General features: G+C 38.3%; 2 protein-coding genes and 1 long non-coding RNA gene across 6 annotated transcripts; 2 read left to right on the forward strand and 1 right to left on the reverse strand.

Annotated features, from left to right (window-relative positions):
- The first annotated feature begins 1,480 nt into the window (after window positions 1–1,480).
- Window positions 1,481–10,872, forward strand: LOC146664660 (cocaine esterase-like). Of its 4 annotated transcripts, none has more exons than XM_085411864.1 (13): window positions 1,481–1,806; window positions 7,459–7,651; window positions 7,731–7,872; window positions 8,165–8,298; window positions 8,425–8,578; window positions 8,666–8,770; window positions 8,871–8,969; window positions 9,127–9,270; window positions 9,355–9,438; window positions 9,522–9,669; window positions 9,761–9,910; window positions 10,019–10,091; window positions 10,165–10,867. In XM_085411864.1, exons 1-13 carry the CDS (start codon window positions 1,731–1,733, stop codon window positions 10,349–10,351), a joined length of 1,689 nt encoding a protein of 562 aa, XP_085267990.1. In that variant the 5' UTR covers window positions 1,481–1,730; the 3' UTR covers window positions 10,352–10,867. The 4 variants fall into 4 exon arrangements, with proteins under 4 accessions (XP_085267990.1, XP_085267991.1, XP_085267988.1 ...); XM_085411865.1 differs by having other exon boundaries at window positions 1,533–1,806; window positions 8,666–8,764; XM_085411862.1 differs by lacking the exon at window positions 1,481–1,806 and adding an exon at window positions 6,915–7,143 and having other exon boundaries at window positions 10,165–10,872.
- On the forward strand, window positions 2,279–6,005 carry LOC146664661 (uncharacterized). The gene is made up of 3 exons (XR_014912508.1): window positions 2,279–2,429; window positions 3,487–3,609; window positions 4,872–6,005. It is a non-coding gene; the product is annotated as an uncharacterized LOC146664661 (long non-coding RNA).
- A 648-nt stretch (window positions 10,873–11,520) lies between the features above and the next one.
- On the reverse strand, window positions 11,521–22,469 carry fbxo31 (F-box protein 31). Its single transcript, XM_085411870.1, has 9 exons — window positions 21,905–22,469; window positions 20,387–20,458; window positions 16,110–16,186; window positions 15,831–15,998; window positions 15,624–15,698; window positions 15,395–15,504; window positions 15,115–15,268; window positions 13,030–13,397; window positions 11,521–12,606 (listed from the first exon to the last, which is right to left on the reverse strand). The coding sequence occupies exons 1-9, from the start codon at window positions 22,326–22,328 to the stop codon at window positions 12,384–12,386; spliced, it is 1,671 nt and encodes a 556-aa protein (XP_085267996.1). The 5' UTR covers window positions 22,329–22,469; the 3' UTR covers window positions 11,521–12,383.
- Window positions 22,470–22,598: the final 129 nt, after the last annotated feature.

Genomic DNA, 22,598 nt, shown 5'->3' on the forward strand with positions numbered 1-22,598 from the left:
AAATGCAGAACGCAGCGAGCTGTAGAAAACTCACATCTGGTCTCTGCTCCATCAATTTTTTAAAATAATTAGAATAAATCATAATTCATTTAGCGACCATTCTTTACACATGAAATATTAGTTACAGTGAACAACACTTTTTGGTAAAACATTTGGTGTTACCTTGATCATTTCCATTCTAACATATATTTTTTTTAGAATCCATGATTGTGTTCTTTAAAAGCGCTATTCTCACCTTTCCACAAAACCCACGTCTCCCGTTTATAACCAGCACTGTAAACATAGGGTATGTCAAATAATCCTCGTTAATGACAAGAGCAGTTTTTGTATAGTTTAAGACATTGATCATCGATAAACGAATGCAACTGTTTTTACTTCACTATAATCAAAGTGTAATTGTGGAAGTGAAAGAAAATAGTAGATAAAAGGTTGCTAGTTGAGAGCAGCTGTCATAACATAAAAAAAAACCTTGTTAAAATAAACAGATGTGACATCCTGGTTCTTTTCAGTTTTTATTTTTTTCTCATAAGAGGTGTTTAAGTTAACTGCTGTGATGACCCTTTGTGACACCAGCCAAAAAGAGCCTCCTATTAGTAAAGCTGCATTGTAATTGTAGGCCAACATGCACTCTATAAATTTTGTGCCCCTTGATGAAATCTGGATTATATGCCCTATAGTTTAGGTATATTATTCTACTGCAGTACTCATCTTAACTTCATGCCTTGATAAAACTTTAGGTGTTGTGATTAGCTTACATGTTTTCATGGCTGATGCAAAACTGCTTTTCATCTTTACACCTATCCTACTCATATAGGAGTGGATGTTTCTTTTACACAGCACAGTGATTGTGCTAGTGATTAACATTAAGCACTATGATTGGTGAATGGTGATGCTGGCAGGTCGCCTGTTAGGCATTACCTCTACTAACAGTGTTTGTATTTTATGTGTATTTTTGATAAAATTGTCTGGAATGAAATATATTTCAGTAGTCCATTTAAGAAATCTGAGCAGTTGTTTAGCTATGGGGATTTTATGCGTATTTCTAGTGTTACCTGATAACTTAGCATTCCATCTCTTAAAATATGTTAATCTTTTGGGTTGGTATTGGTACTAATTTAAAAATATATACCTCAAACGTGCACTATGAAAAATGTCTGAATATTTTTGTGTTGGCTGTCATGTCTTTTCTGTACATATTTTATATATTTTATAGCACATTTAAACAGCAGAGGTTGACCCAAAGTGTTTTAAAGACCGGCACATTTACATTACAATGTATTTACGTGAAAAACTGAAAGATGTGTTTTGCTGCGAAAAGTAAAAATCACAGTGATTTAATGGTCATTAAACTGGTTTCAAAATTTGGCAAACGGATAATGATTCGCTGCTCTCGTCTACATAACCTCACTTTATTGGTTAAAAGTATTGGTATTGATACAGCTCAATCTGCCTCCACGCGTCTGCTTTTGGATACTGCTTCCCTCAACACGCAGCCGTCTGCGTAACCTACAGGCAACGACACTGACTGACTTGACAGCAGTGGGACAGACAGTTTGCTGTACTTTGATCGCTTTTTGCTGTGCCTTAAAATCAGTGCAATCCAGTTACACCCCGCAGGATACAGTACATGCGCTTACAAGGAGACTGCTTCATATGAGGAAGCCCTACTTCTCTTGGCTTTTCTCTCACTTTTTGCACAATCGTGTGTCGTAATCTGCCCCAACACCACCATGACGTGCCATGCCAGGCAGACTTTTTGCTCTCTAATGCCAGTTTTATTTCTCTGTGTTGCTGCAGACCTGGACGGTGAGTAAGAGGAAACACTTCTTTGAACATTGACATTCGTGCTTTTGCGTTTGTTGATCTATAGAGCACATTTCATTCATAATGATGTAAATCCAAGCCCATCATGTATTCATGATTTGAATCCTGGGTTGTGCGAAATCCTAGAAATACACCTTAGACAAAGTGAATCTGTGAACTAAGGTGTAGGTCTGTTAGGTTATGTTGTGGTGATCGTCGGGTTGGGGGATTTGTGTTCATACTGGAGTTCAAAATTAAAAGCAATGGAAGATGGACAAGAAAAGTTCAAAGCCATCAAGTCCCCAGTTTAGAAAAAAGAGAAAAGAGGAGGAGGAGAAACGAGCAAAAGATGCAGGTAAGCAGGCTAGGACCGCCACTGCATCTATACCACACTGTAAAAAAAATCCGTAAAAATACAGTACTATCTACTGTATAAACGTGAAGGAATTTTCCGTATTAGTCATTTACAGGTATTTTTCTGTATTTCTCAACTACTGCAATGCATTGTGGGAAAAAGAACCCAAAAAGGAGGGAAAAGTAAGCGCAAGAGCAGCCATTAGGCTTCTTTCAGGCTTCATCTGGATTTTGGACTCTGAAGTTGGAGAAACTGCCTTCAAATTTCTGTGGTAAGTATTAAAACTCATGTTTCCTTTTATCAAAATAATAATTTTTAAAAGACTGCGTTTTTATTTAGAAAGAATTGTTAATTTATTTGTTAACTGGTTTCGGCTGTCTCCAGACAAGTCAGGAATATTTTGCTGACTCATTTTTAAAAAAATAATTGTTATTTAGGTTTAACATGACTTAAGCTTTATTTTAGTTAATGTTAAAATAATTTTTACTGTGATACCACCAGTTTTGCCCTTCAGTGGCTGAACCAGTTTTCATAAATATTATAGTTAGCTGTCTGTGTCTCTCTGGGTATTACACAGCTGTGACTGCTAACTAGCTAATTAGCGAAAGTCAGCGATGTGGATAACTGGGGAAAGTGAGAACTTATGGTCCTAGAAATTATTCTAGGACTCTCATAAGTACTGTATCAATACCCGTGTTTTACAGTTGGCTCTACTGTACACTTTAAAGGGTTTCGGGCAAAGTTACACTAACCCTAGTTTAACCCTCAGACCTTCCCGGCTGACGCTAGCAAATGCTAATGTAGCATTAGCTTTTGCTGATGATACTTTAGCAGCACTCTGATTTGGGCTGCTAAAGTAAATACTTTTAGCTAGCTGACCAGCATAGATTATTTCGGTGGTTAACAGACTGTAGTGGTAATATTATTGAAAGTATAGTTTCACCTCACCACATGTCTATTTTGTAGCACATAGAAATGTTTAGTTAATATTTATAGACAGATACATTTTCCCTGTAACTGTGTTTTTACTCCAGCATTTGTTGAAAATGTAATTTATGAAATGTTGAGCAGCATTTCTAGTATGTGGAATATTTTTGTCACCCCACTGTGCAAATATGATTAAATACTAATAATTATTACTAAAAAAAATTCAATAATAAATCAATAATAACTATTTCTTGATTGAACTATAATGTTGAACTATAATGTAAGTGCATCCTTACAGATTATTTGAGAAATGGTTCAACAGCTATCACTACTTGACTCTAAGTCCTGCAGTGGAAAAATATCCCTTATTTCACCTTTGATCACACACTTTGGTTTTCCAGTGCAGAGCAATGAAAGACTTCACCAAGTGAAAAAAAAGATGAAGATACAAGCTGGTAATAATCCAGAGCAGCTGGTCTCAGGAAATGAAGAAAAACCCTGACCACCTTCTCTACAAACACAAGGTGAGTTTAATGTTGTGGTTGATTTCGTTTTTCAAGGTATGTATGTTACTTTAATTATAAACTGCTTTTGTTGCAACAGAATGGTGTTATGTGTATGCAACTCTACGTGAATTATAATCCTTTGTAGGGCTGTGTGATATGACCAAAATCTCACATCCCAATATAAGACATTTCTCTCCTGATAACGATATATATCACAAAATAGTGCATTTTCTGTAAATTCTGTGATTCTCGGGCAACTCGACTTATGTGAAGTGTTTTCAGTTGGGCGTCGTGTACCTGGAGTCGAGTGTTTTGACCGATGCATGAAACTATACATTTTTAGACATGAGTTTAAACGGCTGCCATTTTCTTTCTGAGTATTTATTTCACGGCGTGCTGCGAGGAAAAGCCTGTTCTAACGTTTGAGTCTAAGGATTATTTTGAGCACCTGACGGCTCTTTTTTGCTTTTCATTCGTAAACTCTCTCCATACTCTTTCATGTGATTCTTGTGTAGGTGGTTAAAGAGGTTTGTCGTGTTTGAGTGGTGGTGGGGACCAGTTTGTGGCATAATTTGCATAGTATAGCTTTCTGGGGCGTGTCAGACTTTTCATAACCAAACCATGTCCATGCTACAGAGGTAGCCCCTCGTTTAACAATAAGGTCCTCGATTTCTTTTGTCTGGTCCTTCTGATGGAGCTAGCTGGTTCTGCCTCATCCTCGCTGGTCATGCTGGTATTCTCTGTGCCTTCATCTGCGTGGTGACTGTAAGCGCCATTTATAGTCACTTCATGTTTTTATTTGAGGTCATTTGTTTGATGCATATTCTGAAATTTGATGTTTGGGAATAATGTACATCATTTGAGCTTTATTGTGAAAGGTTTATGTGGAAAATAAACAAGCGGACGGCGGAGCCACGCAATGGTTTTACCGTCATTGTTGGTAACGAAAGTACACGTAAAAACAGTCACTTGTCCATCCATAGTGTGGTTATTTTAAGTATAAGAGAAAGAGAGAACTTTAAGAAATTAATATAGCCACTACAGTGACCATCAAAATCATGAAAAATATATTGCCATAAACAGTTTATTTTGCAACACCACATAACAAACAATAGTGTATAATATGAAACATACACATTTTTATATTGTCATCTGATATAAATCGTCATATCGCACAGCCCTAATCCTTTTTTGTTTATGTTGTTTATGTTCTAGGTAAAAAATAAAATAAAAATACAAACTTTTTAAAAATGACTTGTTGTTTCTCTTTTTTTTCTCAGAATAAATTGCGACTAGTCTCAATGGCTGACTTGGAGGAGCAACACAGCGACACGTTAATCCCGACTGCTGCAGTTCCTGTATGAACTGAGCAACTCTGAAAATCCAAGGAAAAGCTGAGTGTATTTTACTTAAAGCTCAGATGGACCTTGATGGACTAACATGCAGGCTGGATTCAGGACTTTGTCACACTGGTATATGAAGAGTGGTAACAAGACTTTGTAGTAATTTGCCTTACTATTGTCTTATTTGTTGTGATTTAGGGTCTGTGCGCACAAGCAGAGGTTTTTGTTTGTAACCGTAACCTTGTTTTCAGAGCCTTGTCTAACATTTAATGGTCATGAAATATGTCAGACTTTTTCCTCTACTTAAACAGCTAAGAGCATTTGAACACCATGGAGAAAAAGGTGTGCATTAAGGATTTTGAACTATGATGTTTAAGTGTTGTCACTGCTGAGGATGACACAGATCCTTATTCACTACGCTGCTGTTTACAGTTTAACTTTTCATCAGAACAAGCACTTCTAATTGTACTTTGCTCCTCACTGACAAAACAAGTCCAGTAAATACACTTTTATCTTTAAGTTTGGGACAGTGATCTGTCTTAATTTATTTTGTGTTTTAGTTATCATATGGTGAAAAGTCCTGTGGTTATCCATCCGTCCTGTTCGAATAAACCCAAAGTTCAGGAACATCTTCTTTAGATCTGTTCAGTTTTATTCATGTGGCACCACTTAAACAGTCAACAAATTTTGACTCAAGTATGTTATATTTTAAGGTAAAGAGTTGTTCTCAGACAAATGTTCACACAAATGTGAATGACATTCACTTCATTAATGAAGTGAATGTAATTCAGTAATCAAAGGTGTTTGGCTATAACTGACTACATGTGTATACTGTATCATAAGTGGACAGACATGGATGTAAGCCACACCTTAACCATTTGGCTGAGGCAAAACTACCACAAGGCAGTGATTCTAACTAAAAGGTACTATGGATATTATTAAATGTGAACATATAGTTAAATATGACATTTTTTGTTTGTCAGGTGTCCTGTTTGAAGAAAACACTTGGTAGCCACTTGAATGAATGTAAATAAACACATTTACATGAGGGCAACCTGATTTTAAGGAAATAAAAATGCTCAAATTTGAAAGCTTGTGAGTTATTTTGTTCATGTATCAGCTGTTTAGTAGTTTTATGACAAGATGGATGCTGTCATTATATTTTAGTATAGTTTTAGAGTTGAGGAGAATAAAAGAATATTTAACATTAATTGTACCAATGTTGTTGTGTACGAAGCACAAATTAATTTAAGTTTTAATTTATGAATTTTTGAGTACATGGTGTACTAGGTTGTAATTGCATAGAAATGTACGTTTAAGGATATAAAGAACTATATTTAATGAGTTACAGTGAAAAGAAGTGCTTGGAAATAGTAATATAAACAGAAATTTCAAATTTTCTATTTACGGAAAATATCAGTTAATGATACAGAAAATATACTGTGAATAAACGGAATCTTCCGTTTTATAGCTGAAGGAAATGTCCGTAAATAGTACAGAGAGTATACTGTAAATCTACAGAATTTTCCGTTTTATCGTTTACAGAAAAGTCCGTCAAACTTCCGTAAAAAAACAGAAAATGTACTGGCAGAAAATTACCAGGACATTTTCCGTTTTTCTACGGAATATTTTTTTACAGTGCAGGGGTGGGCATGGTGTCCCTGCAGGTTTTAGATGCGTCCTCGAACCAACACAGCTGATTTAAATGGCTAAATTAGCTCCTCAACGTGTCCCGAAGTTCTCCAGAGGCCTGGTAACGATCATGTGATTCAGGTGTGTTGACCCAAGGTGAGATCTAAAACCTGCAGGGACTCCGGCCCTCGTGGACTGAGATTGCCCACCCCTGTCGACCTTTTTTTTGCTCATAAATACCTTTATGAAAAGTGATCACCCTCGCAAAAAAAAAAACATAGATTTATCCAGGTAGTAAAAACAATTTCCGCGTTTAACTCATCCTAAATGGAAGAAGTGAGATTGTTTTTCTGTCGATTAAAATTGGTGGAATCACGTGACACCCTGCACGCTATATTAAGTCTTAAGTTACGCGGAGGAATCTGCATGAGGAGGGACTGCCTCTCCTGGCACTTAGTTTTTGCAAAGTCGCCGATTGTTGTAATGTGTATCAAGACCACAATGAAGTCCAATGCAAAGCTGAATTTCTGGTTTTCAATGTCCGTTTTATTTCTCTGTGTTGCTACACAGCTGAGAGGTAAGTTAAAGTGAAACGCTTCTATGAACAATGACATCTGTGCCCTTGTGTTTATCTCTGGACCGTGCACCTCCAGCTGTATGTCCATAACTGGATCAAGGACACACATGGTTTATATTAACTGGCTCTAGTATTTCATTACTGATCTTCACATAGCTGGGTGACTGTAATTTGATGGAAGCTACAAATAAATAAGTAGTTCTTTTTTCCCCCTGCTTTTTACAACTATAAGTATTTTTGAAATCTGAAATATTAGATTTCATAAATCATGAAGCTTTATGTTATGATTCTCACTGATTTCTAATATCCTGACAGCGCCTGTAGTCCACACAAAGCTCGGGAGCCTGAAAGGTGAGTATGTGAGTGTGAAAGGGAAGGAGACTGGCGTCCATGCCTACCTGGGTGTCCCATTTGCTAAACCACCCCTCGGCCCTTCCTTGAGACTGGCTCCACCTCAGCCTGCAGAAAGATGGGAAGGAGTAAGATATGCCACTAAACAGCCACCAATGTAAGAAACATGTGCTTCAGTTGTTGTAAAACACAGTTTGAAAAACATCCAGCATTTATTAAATGTTTTTATTTTTCAGGTGCATACAACCTGAGCGATTTGCTTTGGCACTGCTTGATAAACTCGGTTTCTTGTTGGCTGATATCCCAGACATCTCTGAAGATTGCCTTTACCTCAACATTTACACTCCTGCTAAAAGAGCTGATGATGCCCAGCTCCCAGTAAGAACCTTTTGCTGTAGGTTTTGAGCCTTGCTGGTCATTGCTGAAGAAATTTTCAGTGACAGTTGGTTTCCTTTTAAGGATTTTCATATGACAAAAAAACACCCCCTTTTAGAGCCAGTTGCAATGGGTTTGCCTTTAAACCCAAATATTTTTTGTTTATCTTAAACATTAATTTAATACTTATTAATTGAGACTCATGCAGTGTGCTTAGCAGGCACAAAAATTGCTTTGAAGGAAAAATAAGAATGAAGAATCAAAAATATCTTTGATTTTTTTTTTTTTTTTCCAGGTCATGGTCTGGATCCATGGTGGAGGCCTCACAGTAGGATCAGCTTCAACATATGATGGATCTGCCCTGGCTGCTTACCAGGACGTGGTTGTGGTTCTGATCCAGTATCGCTTAGGACTTCTGGGTTTTCTCAGGTAAATAAACTTAAGTTACCAAATTAGAACATACTGTTGTCCTGTTCTTTTCCATTTTCAAAGACTGCTCACCTTCACCAACTCTAAATTTAGCTTAGTATGCCATTCAACTCTTTGTTTTATCAGCACCGGAGATGAGCACATTTCGGGGAACTTTGGCCTGCTCGATCAGATTGAAGCTCTCAGGTGGATCCAGCAGCACATTCACAGCTTTGGAGGAGACCCAGGATTAGTTACTATATTTGGAGAGTCTGCTGGTGGAGTGAGCGTGTCTCTTCTGGTAAGAATCTACAGTTAGAGGAACTTTATATAAACTTTTGCTGTGGAAACCAACCTTTAATATGTGATGTGTTACTTGAATCACCAGCTCCTGTCACCACTGTCTGATGGGCTGTTTCATCATGCAATTGCTGAGAGCGGCACAGCTGCAATGGATTTACTTGTAGAAAATTATCCTCTACTAAAGGCACAGGTTTATTATGTTATTCTGGGGGATGTTAATCATTTTTCATTGTAAAACAGTAAGAATAATGCAACAGGTTTGCTTTTCTAAATTGATATCTTTTCACCAGGAGGTTTCAAATGCATCTGGCTGCAGCCTTAAAAGCACAAAGACGTTTGCTGATTGCATAAGAAGCCTTGATATTGATACCATAGTGGATTTTACCAAGGTAAATTACTGGGTGGAAACCTGATGTGGATTTCTGATTGGCTGAACAGTCTCATGATGTCTCTTAAATAACTCAAGGGAACTATTTTTACTTATTTACTTATCTTTTACTGTTTTACGCTATTGGAATTTTTACTTTTGTGCATTTTATTCACAAGGACCGACGGTTAAGATGTCCTGTAAATGTTGATGGGCATTTCCTGACAAAACCTGTGGATGAGCTGTTTCGTAAACATGAACTCCTCACTGTACCATTCATGATGGGTGTGAATAATGATGAAGCGGGATGGATGCTAAAAAATGTAAGTGCCCATCAAAATTTGATATCTTATTTTTGTTTAAACCGGCAATGTTAAGTGCAGCAAGGTTTTTATTCTTTCTTTTAGTTATTCATTAGTGTTCCACAAAATTGGGCAGAAGGAATGGATCGGGCACAAGTCATCAATGCAATGGCCTTCTTCTATCCCAATGTAAAGCACACACTGCCTGATATCACAAAATGAACCCAACCTGCTCAAGCATCTTTCACTGATGTGTTCTTTATTTCCTTAAGCCTAAAGATGCATTCATCAAAAATTTGATAATTGATGAATATATTGGAAACGGTGCCAACCGTGTGAAAAACCGAGATGGGTTCTCTGAGGTTACTGCAGATATTATATTCAATATTCCAGTCATTAAAACTGCTAATGCGCACAGAGGTAACTTTTATAGATTAATGCACATTTATCTAGAAACAATTATTTCATATTTACCGCTCTTACTAAGTGACACTTGTTTGTCTAATTCTAGAAGCGGGTGCTCCTGTATACCTGTATGAGTACCAGCATTCCTTGAAAATGGTGCAGAAAAGAAGACCGAGCTTTGTTGGGAGTGATCATACAGATGAAATTTTTACAGTGATGGGATTTTGCTTCACAACTACCCACGTTAAACTGCCTCGTGAGTGAAACCTAAAAAGTTTAATCTGAGCATGAGATATTTGGTTTGTTAGTTTTTGGGGTTTTCTGGGGTTGGAGTGCAGGATTTTTTACAAGATTATCACTTTAGATCCATGCTTTGTGGAGGAGGAACAGTTGAGCAGAACCATGATGAGCTACTGGGGCAACTTTGCTCGCACAGGGTAAGCTTACATATTTTAGTATACTGGGAGATAATACCACATTGTTATATCATGTATATCTGTCTGCGTGTAGGTCTCCTAATGGGCACGACCTTGTCCACTGGCCAAAGTATGAAGCAGATGAAAAGTACCTGGCGATTGGTTTAACAACGCAGGTAACTGCTCAGCACCTGAAGAAGGAGCGCTTTGTCTTCCTGACTCAGACCGTGCCAGAGAAGATCAAACAGCATGAGGAAAATGCAAAACGCAGCGAGCTGTAGAAAACTCGCATCTCTTCTGTTACGTCAGTTTTTGATATCATTACCAAATAATAAAATGCATAAATTAATCACTTATGACTTAATTGCCTGCCTTTCCATTCTACATTCACACAACTCATACTAGCCAGTAAACTATGGTTAATAGATGTGCGATTCAGTTCTGCTGCTTGTAATCGGGGTTTAAAGTGTTTTAATTAATTTCATTTTCATAGCACCAAATCAGAACAGTTTTCTCAAGGTGCTTTATAATGCAAAGTAAATGCCTCAGAGTAATCAGATAGCCAGATGATCACCTTATGAGCAAGCACTTTGGTGACAGTGGAAAGGAAAATCCCTTGTAACAGGAAGAAACTTCTGGCAGAACAATGGCTCAGGCAGGAGTGACTATTTGCTGGATCGGCTGGGGGTGAGAGTAGATGACAATACACATGCAAAACGGTGTGAAATAAACAGATGTGACAACCTGGTTCTTTTCATTTTTTTTTTTTTTTTTTTTTTTTTTTCCCTCTTTTGTTTATTCATTACTGAGAAGAGCGCTTAAGCTGAAAAGCTCCCTGAAGTCTGATGTGAGCAGTTCAATAGGTCAAACTTAGTTTTCCACAAATTCAGGCATATGGCATTTAAAATAGTACAAAGCAACACTTTTAAAAGGCAAATTATTCAAACAGCTGGGTTACAGAGAAAATAACTTATCAAACAAATTCACTAAAGTTGAGATGGAATTTAATGGAGGGACAAAAAGGAAACACAACAACGCTTTAGCAGATATCTATTTTTTGCAAATATTAGTAAAGCTGCAGTCTGATATAAAAGTGCTGGCCAGTGGTTTTCAAATGATTCAATATATTGCCCAGAAAAGTGCACTTGGAGTAGGAAAGCTACTGGGCATCACCATCAGGCCATAATGAGACATACAGACACTTACTTGGTACTGCGCTGTTAGATCGTATAATGTTCAGCTACTAGGTCTAGAATTTAAAACAACTGGGAAACCTGTAGGGAATAACTTTGCAGGTATAAAGCCAGGCAAACACTGTGTCAGCCATTAAACGAACAAACTCAATACATTTCAAAGGTAAGTGAAGCTTCAGTTTCATACCATAGTTACAGAAGCACAAACTGTCTAACGCTGATACTTTGAATAAATCCAGATTATGTATCTGTTATCGTTGTCACATTACAATTCCTTTTTCCATCTTACATAATAATTCAGGTGTGGTGATAGTAAGCATGTCTGATGTTGCTGAAGGACATAAACGTCTGACCAACGCTGGTTGATGTAAGTACCGTGTTTGATAAGACGGCGGGTGAACAGTTAGAAAATTGCCCGCTTGTAAAACATATTCAGCAATTCTATTTGACACCATACAATGAATGAAACTTAAAACACGTTTGTTGTACTTAATACTCGTCTGTCCTTGTATCACTAATGTCGGGCAAAGAGAAACACCTGAGATGCTGTCTTTTCTAAAGTCTGGATGTCTCTAAAGGAAAAAACTGAGGGGGAAAAAGGCATGCTGCTTTATTGAAAACAAAACTGGTTCAGATAGTGGTTATGAGTGTAAATAAATGCAGCATGCAGTTTAATATGTTGGGCACTGAACTCAGTATAATACTATATTATATAGTAGAATACATTGGACACCTTTGTCTTCTTCAAGCACTGCCAAGTACAGACATGGATTTAGAATCAGAGGCACATACAGTTTGATCTATAATAAATGGTGTCATTCCTTTGTTCTTTTTTTTTTTTGTTTTTTTTGTCCTACAGTGAATAAATCAATTTGTGACCTGTTATCATGCTGCACTGGAGGATTAAAGTCATACGTTAGGTGAAGACAAACAGTGACACGGGCAGCCTTTCAAAGAGTTTGGATTGGAACAAGCTAAAGTTAGATGGTAACACCTAATGCCTTTCAAACTCTTAAGTTAATCATGATAGTATCGTTGCCAGCAGAAGACAGAGGTGTAATTGTGTAGAATGGTTGTTATGATGGCTATTACTGTGGGAGGAGACTTAAAGCTTGGTGCATCAGGATGTCCAGGACTGCATGTTGCGCAGCATGGCCTCAAATCGCTCCAAGTCGGGGGCATGAGCGTGAGGTAAGTTGTCCGTCAGGCGACTGTACAGACTGAAAGACTTCAACTCCAGCCAGATGAAACCAAACCGGTCCTTATCAAACAGCACAAAGAGCCCCGGGGTGCGCTCCGGACTTGTAAAGCCATGCCCAGCAATCAGGCCTGTCCCATAGAAGCTGAAAGAGAGATACGTGTCCTCATCGATTAATACATTTTGTTACATATATTGACTGGTTCATAAACGTACACTATGCACAGGATATTAAAAGCAATAGTGAAGACGTCTTGATGCATTCTCAATCATCCAGGAAAGTAAATCTCCAAAAAGTTGATTCTGTTCATCTGGACGTAGCGTTTTGTGGACGTAGCGTTCAGTCTCGACTGAAGAAGTCACTTGGATGAGTGACGAAACGTTTCTCCCACAAAATGCTATGTCCAGATGAACAGAATGAACTTTTTGGAGACAATAGTGAAGACCAGTATTTTCCTTCATTGATGAATTAATTGTGACCATTACCTTAATATCATTGCCCTTTATGGTAAATGCCTTTCAAAATATTTTGAATTCTGTAACAAAAGCCTGTTAGCCAAATCCTCACCATTTTCTGCAGGTGCGAGGGTACTCCTCGTTGCGAGCCATGACCCCCATAGGCAAGACAAAAGGCTGTGTTTCAGGATTGGATCTGCTACTGTGACTAGAGTCACAGCTGTCTGAACAAGCACCGTGATCTGACTCCATCTCCTCTGCTGCGCTGGAACCACCACAGGCCCCTTCAGCTGCACATCTACCTGTGGCAGAAGTGCCATTTTCCTTTTGTTCCTGCTCCCTCTGTACTTCCTCATGCACTCCCATTACTAGCCGTGACAGCTCCTCAATGTTACACTGTTGCTCCAAGTCTGGGAGGACCACAGGCCGACACAGGTTAACATCCAGTGTGAGCTGCCCTGCAGGAACATTGGGATCTCCCTGCAGGAAACCATAAAATCAGAGTATGCACCATGAGTAGATTTACATGCAATTTAAATCCACAGTCTTGAAAAAGAAAAACCCATTTTCAGTTCTAAGGTTTTATGTATCACAACATAATTGGGAAACAATAGAATAGAATAGAATTCAACTTTATTGTCATTGCACATGTCAGAGGTACAAGGCAATGAAATGCAGTTTGCATCCATCCAGAAGTGCTTTAGCCATAATATAGATATATAAACAAAAAAAACCACCAAGTCTTAACCAGGTCTGAATGTTATTTAAAGACTATCTCAGATTAACAATACCACATGATACCATTACACAGCATCTTATTTATTTAACAAAAATACAGAAGTGGCGTGTGAAAAAATAAGTGTACACTAGATTCAACAGAAACCAATGTTAGCAGCATTAACTTCAAGTAACTGTTTCTGTATGACTTATGTATGACAACTCATACCCTGGATATGCTGAATGTGTTTGCTGAAACTGGTGCTGTGCATTATGGCCAAACAGGGTATTGGGCCTCATTTACTACAGTGTGCATGCACAAATCTGTGCATAAATTGTGCACACGAATGTTTCAGGCACAAATCTGTGATTTTAGAAAATTTTTGTGCCTGAATTTGTTGGTACTTTAGGAATAAATTTAGAAGTCCCTCTGACCATGCACTACACCTAAGGAATTTAAACAAAGGTCTTTAAAATGCACACTACTACTAGTGATACTAATAATAACAATAACACTTATAGTTATTATTAATATTGGCTTTTGGTTGGACACAAAGTGCTCAGAATTACAAAAAAGGGATGTAAAGAAAACAAAATACTATCACTAAGGAAAAGCACAGCCACTGTTCGGAGGAAACTCATTTCCGCTGTTCATATCCTTTCAGTCACTAACCAACATTCATGACCCTAGGTGAGGGTGAGGGTGAGAACTTTTGAGAGTGAAAGTATTTTTTGCGTATGGCAAAAACATTTCCACACAAATATAAGTAAGTGAGGCCCACTGTTGCAGAAGTCTTGTGGTTTGTTCAAATTATACTTTGGAGACCTAAGCTGTGCTGACATGTTCTTTTTAGAGAGAAGAGGCATTCTCCTGTCACCCCTTGCAAATATGCCATCAGAATCAGAATTAGAATCAGAGCCATACTTGTTAAGTCATTTTCTAGTTGTGCTGTAATGAATTTTAACATTTAACATGCTAACTAAAGCATGCAGAGTCTGAGATGTAGCTCTTGGGTTTCTTGCAATTTTTACTTGCAAGTACTGCAGGGTCTGATCTTAGGGTAAATTTGCTAGGATGTCGACTCCTGCAAAGATTTGTTGTCTTCAACTTCTGAATGATCTCTCTTATTGTAGAATGATGGACTTGAAATTGTTTGGAAATGGCTTATTTTACTTTGCAGATTGCTGCTCACACTCACTGGTGATCAGTTAATCAAGTGCTTTTAATTAGCAGCACGTGGTTACTACTTACCGTCTTAGTTGCTACAAAAGCATTAAGTGTGCACTTAATTTTTCACACACTTCCAGAATTTTGGCTTAGTTTTAATTAAAGAGATAAAAGACACAATGTAACATGTTATATCTTGTTGCTCCTCTAAGAATGCATGAACAGATTGAGGGATTTTAAGCTGCAGGGCCCACATTTAAGAATCACTTTCATTTAAAATGAGTACAACCACTAATAATGATTATTACTTACAGTGAGTTTGGTTGCTCTTGCAGACATTCCATGGAAACTAAGCATGACAATCTCCAAGCCATGACTACCATAGGTGCCTTTGAAAAGGCCTGGCTGCAGCAGATCAGAGGGCTTTGCAGGTGGCAGGTAGATCCTTCGGTATGTCAAGCAGTTACTGTCATAGGAAAATAGATGAAAGCATACAGGTTTATTTAGGCATATTACAATCATTATCATTTTAACATGGAAGTACAACAGAGAAAATGCACGTAAGCAAAAAATAAATACAAAAAATGCATACTCATATTGACTAGTATAAATGAACTTCATTAGGATAAGCTCCTGCATGTGCTCATGAAATATTTCTTCCAGTGTCCTCCCCCATTCTTCCTCCAACCATGTCCTGAACTCCTGCACAGACACACACATCGTAAAAAGTTGATAACAGTCCCTGAATTTCACCATCATCAGCATGCATGGGCTTTAAAAGATAGCATACACTGTAAAGGTAGTAAAGGTATTTGACCCACCTCCTGTCTGCCTCCTGGCATGCGGTGATGGTCAGTCTGGTTACACTTTGTTGAAAATTCATCCTTCTTTACTGTCTATATATAACAGAATATAAGACATATAAGAGAATTACATACTTTGATAAGATATTAAACTCAAACTAACATCATCTATTTGTGTCAAAAAAGACAGTATCACTCCGCTTTTTCAAATGTGTAAACCCTTACCTGTATGTCTCCTTTGTGAGGACCTTTGTGTCCATACATGCACTCCACAGTGGCCTTGTTGCTCTCCATCATGTGGATCTGGAAGAGTGGACGCCTTCTCATGGGGTCCTCCACGCGGGGGTCGTGAGGTGGCAAATACATCCAGCCAATGATGAACAACCCGTCCACCTGAATGAAACATATTTTGAAGAATTTACCTGCACTACCTAAATTATATGTTCCTTTATACCAATATTTACTATATGTAGCAGTTTTGTGCAAAAGAGGAAAACTACCTACCACAACATTGAGCAATCCACCATAAGGGCCAATGTCAGGCTGCCATAGGCCCAAAATATGCCTGTATGGGTAAAGTACTGTAAAACAAGAGCATAATAACACACCATACAAATCATTATATGCACTGCTTCACTTGAGGTTTAACATTAGCTCACTGTCTGGTTGACAAAAACAAACAAACACCAGTTGATGTTAAAAAACACTCAACTTTTGGTTTATGAGCCAAAGGGAAGAAATGTGTAAACTGATGGTGTTCCTGCCAACCAAGTTTCTGAACAACACACACAGCACACCTGTCTTTCCATTTCATTTTCAATACTCACACAAGAAGCTCAGGGGATATTTTTTAATAACCATAACGCAGACTACATTGCACTGCTATGACTGTGGCTTGCAGATTAAGTCAATAGAAGTCACCCCACACGTAACCCATCATGCTGCAGCCTCCACGTAGAGGCCCATGTACATACAGTGTGTGTACACGTCTTTATAGTCATATATATATATAGGCAAGGCAAGTTTATTTGTATAGCACAATTCAACAACAATATATATATATATATATATATATATATATATATATATATATATATATATATATATATATATATATATATATATATATATATATATATATATATACACATACACACACACACACACATATACTAGGGGTGCAACGATACACAAAATTCACGGTTCGGTTCGGTACTTTGGTGTCACGGTTCGATATTTTTTCGATACAAAAAAAATGTTCATGCCTTTTTAATTTGTCATTTATTAAAATTATAAATATATATTTTAACTCAAAAGTACAGTTTTTAAATTTAACCCTAACTAGAGCTGGGCGATATGAGATTTTTTCATATCACAATATGTTTTTTTCATTTCAGGCGATAACGATATCTATCACGATATAAGCCAAATAACTATATTTGTAAGATTTAAATGTGCTGTTGCTCACAAGTAAAATGTGAAATAATCAGCAGCTTGTTTTTATTTAAATATTTATTTCCCATAATAAGTTCAACAGGGTAGATGTACTTAAGGAACATGAGACTTTTTCAGATAAATAAAGGCAAATATTGCAAACTACACAAAAGACAGCCGCTAAAGTGTTTAAGTTTCAAAATAGAACAAACGAAACAGACTAAATTGTCAATTCCACTTAGAAACAAAGTATTAATTCTAAAAATAAATCTTAGTTTGTTTTACAGAAGAACAGACAAAACTGACTAACTTTTGTCAATATCAAATAAACTGAGAACTAAAAGGAAATTCTCAATCTCTCCTTGTTGTATAGCTTAGCTTTTCAAACAGTTTTTACAGTTACTTTAGTCTGACAAAAGCCGAAAGACGAATTAGCGCTTCCAGTCAGAGACTGAGGCTATGTCCACACGTACACGGGTATTTTTGAAAACAGAGATTTTCCGTTTTCGTTTTAAAAAAATAATCCCGTTCACACGTAAAGGCAGAAATGAAGGAAAACGGTGCTATGAACATGCCAAAGCAGCAGGTGGCGCTAGATTCCTAACCGTGCAGAAATATTGGCCAATCAGAAGTCTAGAAGCCTCGGTGGGAAAAAGTAAACAAAGCTGGGGCATAGAAGCAGAACAGAGTCGTATGTGTGGACCGACAGTAACTGTGTGTATATGTAAGCATTTAAACACTGCAGAGAGTAGAATTAACAGTATTGTAGAAATTCATTTCACCGAAACAATAACGTGGCGCACAGTGTGACGCATGCACCAGTTCATTGTATTTCCAGACTTGCTTTCGGCACAATTTACAGTGCACGCTACTCTGTTTTTTGTCAGACTTGAAATAGCCGAAATACCTTCACACTACGGAACTTCTATGGCTCTTCCGTTCGACAATCTCTCCGGCATTGGAACCATCATCTGTTTTCTCTTCGGTCACGCTCGGTTGATTTTTCTAGTCGGTACACTCATTTCCTCCATTACCCGCTGGCTGCTTCCCAAACAAACACACGTGCGGCTTGGCACTTGTGCTGTACGTAACAAGTCACGCGACGTGAAGCTGCGGCTGTGATTGGTTCGGCTCTGCGCTACTTAATTTGGATCGGCCGACCTTTTTTTTTTTTTTTTTTTTTTTTTTTTTTTAAGAGGACAAGAGCGGCGAGGTCTATCGCGATAGCTTAATTTCTCTATCGAGTAAAAGTTATATCGCGATAGATATCGTTATCGTTCTATCGCCCAGCTCTAACCCTAACCCTTGTGCGTGGCGAATACGCACCTGCGGACCACTTATGTGCAGCCCTGGTTATTTAGCTCGTCATATTGCAGCCACAGAAATTCTTTTGTCCATGAAACCATAAAGCTGCACTTTCTTTTTGCCTTATAGTCTGATTTGTCATAACTTCTCCTTTTTGTGGTAAGCTTTTCTTTGGCTGTCACTTCTTCACCCTGACCTGTCTTATTTGGCTCAGCAGAACTAAAATATATATCTGTCTGTGAAGGTTCTCAGTCATCCAGGTCATCGTAGTCAAATATATATCCTGCTGCTTTTACACACGCACTCACATAAGCTCAGCGATTCTCTGCGCGATCAACCTCTCACATGTTTAAGCTTGCTGCGGGAGATTTCACTTGTCATGTTTGCATAGTAAGCTAACAATTAATAAGACGATGTCAGAGGAATTGGTGCACAAATTATCATCACTCACAGATCAGTGCTGTCGCTCTCTATACAAAGTGAAAGCAAAAAAACAAGCGCAAATTCAAACGCGATTTCAATATGTCACATATTGACAGTGGCTCACCGATGCCAATGACATAATTACCCAGCTACATTTCCGAAAGAATGCAAAAGCATTGACATATATTTTTCCTTCCTACAAAAGCCCGACGGGCAGGGAAGAGATAGATTTTGGTACCCCGACTGAAAAAAATCGCTAGCTCCGGGATGTCGGGCTAGCGATATTGCAAGCCCTGTATCTGATTGAGGAATCACTCATCTTTGGAAAAGAGAGTTTATTACAGAGAAATGTCTCTTTCCAAAATAAAAGCTATACTATCCGCTTCTTCTGGGCTATATTCTCAGCAGCATATTAAACAGCTGTCTAAATGACTCGGCTAAAGTTAGTAGCATGCTTGCTTGTTTTTTTTCTGCTTCCACTTGTCTTTGCACTAGGATGATGTCGGCGTAAATGTGCAGTCATATTCGTTGTGTTCCCACTAGTGCTTTCAGGTTAATCTCGTTGAAATGACCTTAACGCCACAGCACGGCAAATCTCCGTTAACGAGCTACCGCCGATTGCCCCGTGCATGGGGCTAGACGGCCAACACGTTAACGAGCTAACTGCGCTAACACACTAGTTCCCACCCATGTAATTGAGCATTGCATGGCACATTCAACATACTGTTTTACTTTAGTCCATGACTCGCTTACCTTCAGGGTCATACCTCACATGAAAACCAAAATAATTCCAAAGGCCAGATCTGAATGAGGGTGGTCCATGGGGGAGGTCCATGTTGTAAGGGGAGCTTAACTTCTGTCTCGCTAGCTTGCCCTGCGCTCTTCCTTCTGACGATGCTGTCTGTGTTGAGCGCTCAGTGAATCTGCGTTCGACTACTCCGCCTAGGCTGCACTGTCGACCCTAGGCGGAGCAGTCGAACGCAGATTCACTGAGCGCTCAACACAGACAGCATCGTCAGAAGGAAAGTTGATAAAATAAATTACAAATTTTGTATTGTTCGACACATATGCGTACCGAACCGAAAGCACTGTATCGAACGGTTCAATATCGATACGAATATCGTTGCACCCCTAATATATATATATATATACACAAGGCGTGTAGTCTAACCACTACGCTATCCAGCTGCTATATATATATATATATATATATATATATATATATATATATATATATATATATATATATATATATATATATATATACATACACATACATATACACACACACACATATATATATATATATATATATATATATATATATATATATATATATATATATATATATATATATATATATATATATATATATAAAAGACTGTCAGATTTTTTTTCCTTTTTGAACCAGTAAATATTAAATCCATCAAAATATGAGTGTCCGTTTACAGAATAACCTAAATGAGCAGGAATGAACCTGCTTCACTAAATCGATAAATAGATTATCTTAGTTCGAATTTATTATGTTATCAAAGTATTTACTTCTCTTATATGTCTTATATTGTGTTATATTTAGACAAAGAAGGATGAATATGTGACATGAGAGCTGAGAAACTAACGTTTAACATAGAGATCCTGGCTAGTCACTCCTCGTGCTTCCACCTTCCTCAGATCCTCCCTCATGCCAAACTCTGCAAGGAAAAAAAGAACAAGACAAAACAAAACTTAGTTTGATTATGACTTTGATTATAAAGATAATCACACTTATAATTAATGTGATAAATAACCTTGGTATTTATCTAATTGAGAAAAAGCAGTGAGGTGAGAACAATTCCGATATTCCTGGTGTCTTTTCCCCTTTAAATTGAGATCAGCGAAATAAAGACTTTATAGGGCAAAGTTAAACCCCAGTCATCAGACACAGACCTGACCAGATCTGAATTGCACAAATTCTCAGGCACACAGAGCCAAAAGCATGAGCAACAGTTTCAACAGAAATCCAAAAATAAGACAGTGGAAATGCTTTTGGAGATTGCTCTGATGTCTAAATTCTGTTTGTACTAAAGAGAGATATAAATAGAGTAAGACCTTAAAAGAGAATGTGTGTATGTGTGTAGTAAAAGTACTAGTGGTGGCATCTGTTGCTGATATTAATTGCTCTTATTGAGCAGCAAGTAATGTCTCTCAGGGCCACTGAAATGATGACTTGCTTATAAAGCGCTTTCCAAAAGTCATCATGTTACTGTCTTTGATGCTGTACAGACATGTTTATTCTCTTTGTTATTCTCTGCCAGACATTTAAGAAGATGTCTCCTAGTTTAAACAGCTGGTATTCTGAATGTGTGTCAAGTCAGGACTAGAAGGTTATCTCACGCGCTGATGTTTTGAAATTCCAACACTCATGTTTCATCTAAGACTTAATTAGGCTATTACTGATGCACTACTATATTGCATTTTCCTAGTTAATAGATTGGTAACACACACACCCCCAAAAAAGACAGAAAATAATAAATGCTTATTGCACAAATATGTTTAAGTGGCTCATTTTTTTTACCTAATCAGCCAACTGATTTAAAGGGTTATTTTATAATTTGCAATTTTCTAATCATTTGCAATTGCCTTTTATTGTCCATTAATTTTTAAACTTTGCACGTTGCATGTTTCAAAACACTGAAAATGAGCTGGGAAACCCGGAAGTGAATCTTCAGCTCTACCAATTTATGCTCGTCATGATTACATGGGCTGTGACTGAACCGCCTTTGTTGAACCCTGTCATCTGCAGTCACCTAAGATAATCGCAGAGGGCTTGGTCAGGGCCTGCATCAAAAGTCTAAACCGCCAGACAGAATGGCTGACATGGCCCTAATGAGAGTCACAGGCCTTGGTCTATTCTTAAGCAGCTGTGTTTACAGAGCCAGCAGCTGGGATATGGTGGGGTAATTTCCTTCATATTTCCCGCAGAGATCAATTGAAATGCTTTTAAGGGAACTCGTTTCCGCGAAATCAGCTGATACATAAATTCTTACGACAAGAAAGAAGCTCGGACACTCTGATCAGAGACCCGAGCTTTATATTTCGGTCTTACGTTATCGCTCTATGTTTAAATTGCAATAAACGTCCAGGGCTGCTACATTTACCTTCAATGCATCGCCTTCTCCAGATGGTTTCCGTCTTGAGGAGTTGTCTGAATTTCTTACAAACGAGGGCAACATTTGATAGAATTGTTCCTGGGAGCAAGGAGAATATTTCCACTAAAAGCTCCGGTGGTAATTCCGCTAAGGACTGGGGGTGTGGAGGTCCCGTGCTCGTGCGATCCAGAAAGCCCCCTGTGTTGACACGACCGCTGCCATATTCGCAAGCGTCACTCGGCCCTGCAGTGGCTGCTACGCCGCGCTCTGGGCCTCCGCAAGCACCTGCGTCGAATCTCCCTTTGCCCACGATCCGCTCCTCTTCCTCCTCGTCCATGTCGGAATCGCTGCCTTGATCCTGCTGGTTATGCCTCTGTCGCCTTCGGCACCTCCGAGACTGACCAACTCCGCAGAGCCTGGCGCAAACAGCCATCCGTAGTTACCAAACAGGCAACATTACATCACTACAACACATCCATCAGCTGCAGTGTGCCTGATCCTTCCTCGTCCTCGCGAGCATGGGCAAAGGCATTTCATCTGACGTCACAATGTTCCCGTACAGTGCGTAGTTTGTTGCTTTTGAACATAAAGCGACGGTAGTGTGCAGTATCTCCTGCAGTTACGCAAGTTTATAAGGGTAGCCTATGCCTGAAAGACAATGCTCTTTGTAACCGCTTACTAACACAGGGTTTAAAGGTCACGG

The sequence above is a fragment of the Rhamphochromis longiceps genome, linkage group LG7 (genome assembly GCF_057381845.1).
Source record: "Rhamphochromis longiceps isolate RC_006_pf linkage group LG7, R_longiceps_female_GT1.1, whole genome shotgun sequence".
In the NCBI taxonomy this organism is placed as follows: domain Eukaryota; kingdom Metazoa; phylum Chordata; class Actinopteri; order Cichliformes; family Cichlidae; genus Rhamphochromis; species Rhamphochromis longiceps.

Bases quoted from the DNA above. Each gene is read 5' to 3' on its own strand.
- LOC146664660 (XM_085411862.1), top strand. From the start codon at position 6,993: ATGAGGAGGGACTGCCTCTCCTGGCACTTAGTTTTTGCAAAGTCGCCG. The intron at 8,579-8,665 runs GTAAGAATCTAC...TTGAATCACCAG, and splicing joins GAGTGAGCGTGTCTCTTCTG to CTCCTGTCACCACTGTCTGA. The intron at 9,911-10,018 runs GTGAGTGAAACC...TTATCACTTTAG, and splicing joins TACCCACGTTAAACTGCCTC to ATCCATGCTTTGTGGAGGAG.
- fbxo31 (XM_085411870.1), bottom strand. From the start codon at position 22,328: ATGGCTGTTTGCGCCAGGCTCTGCGGAGTTGGTCAGTCTCGGAGGTGC. The intron at 15,999-16,109 runs GTAGGTAGTTTT...TGTTTCATTCAG, and splicing joins GTGGATTGCTCAATGTTGTG to GTGGACGGGTTGTTCATCAT. The intron at 15,269-15,394 runs GTATGCATTTTT...TTCCTATGACAG, and splicing joins ATTTATACTAGTCAATATGA to TAACTGCTTGACATACCGAA.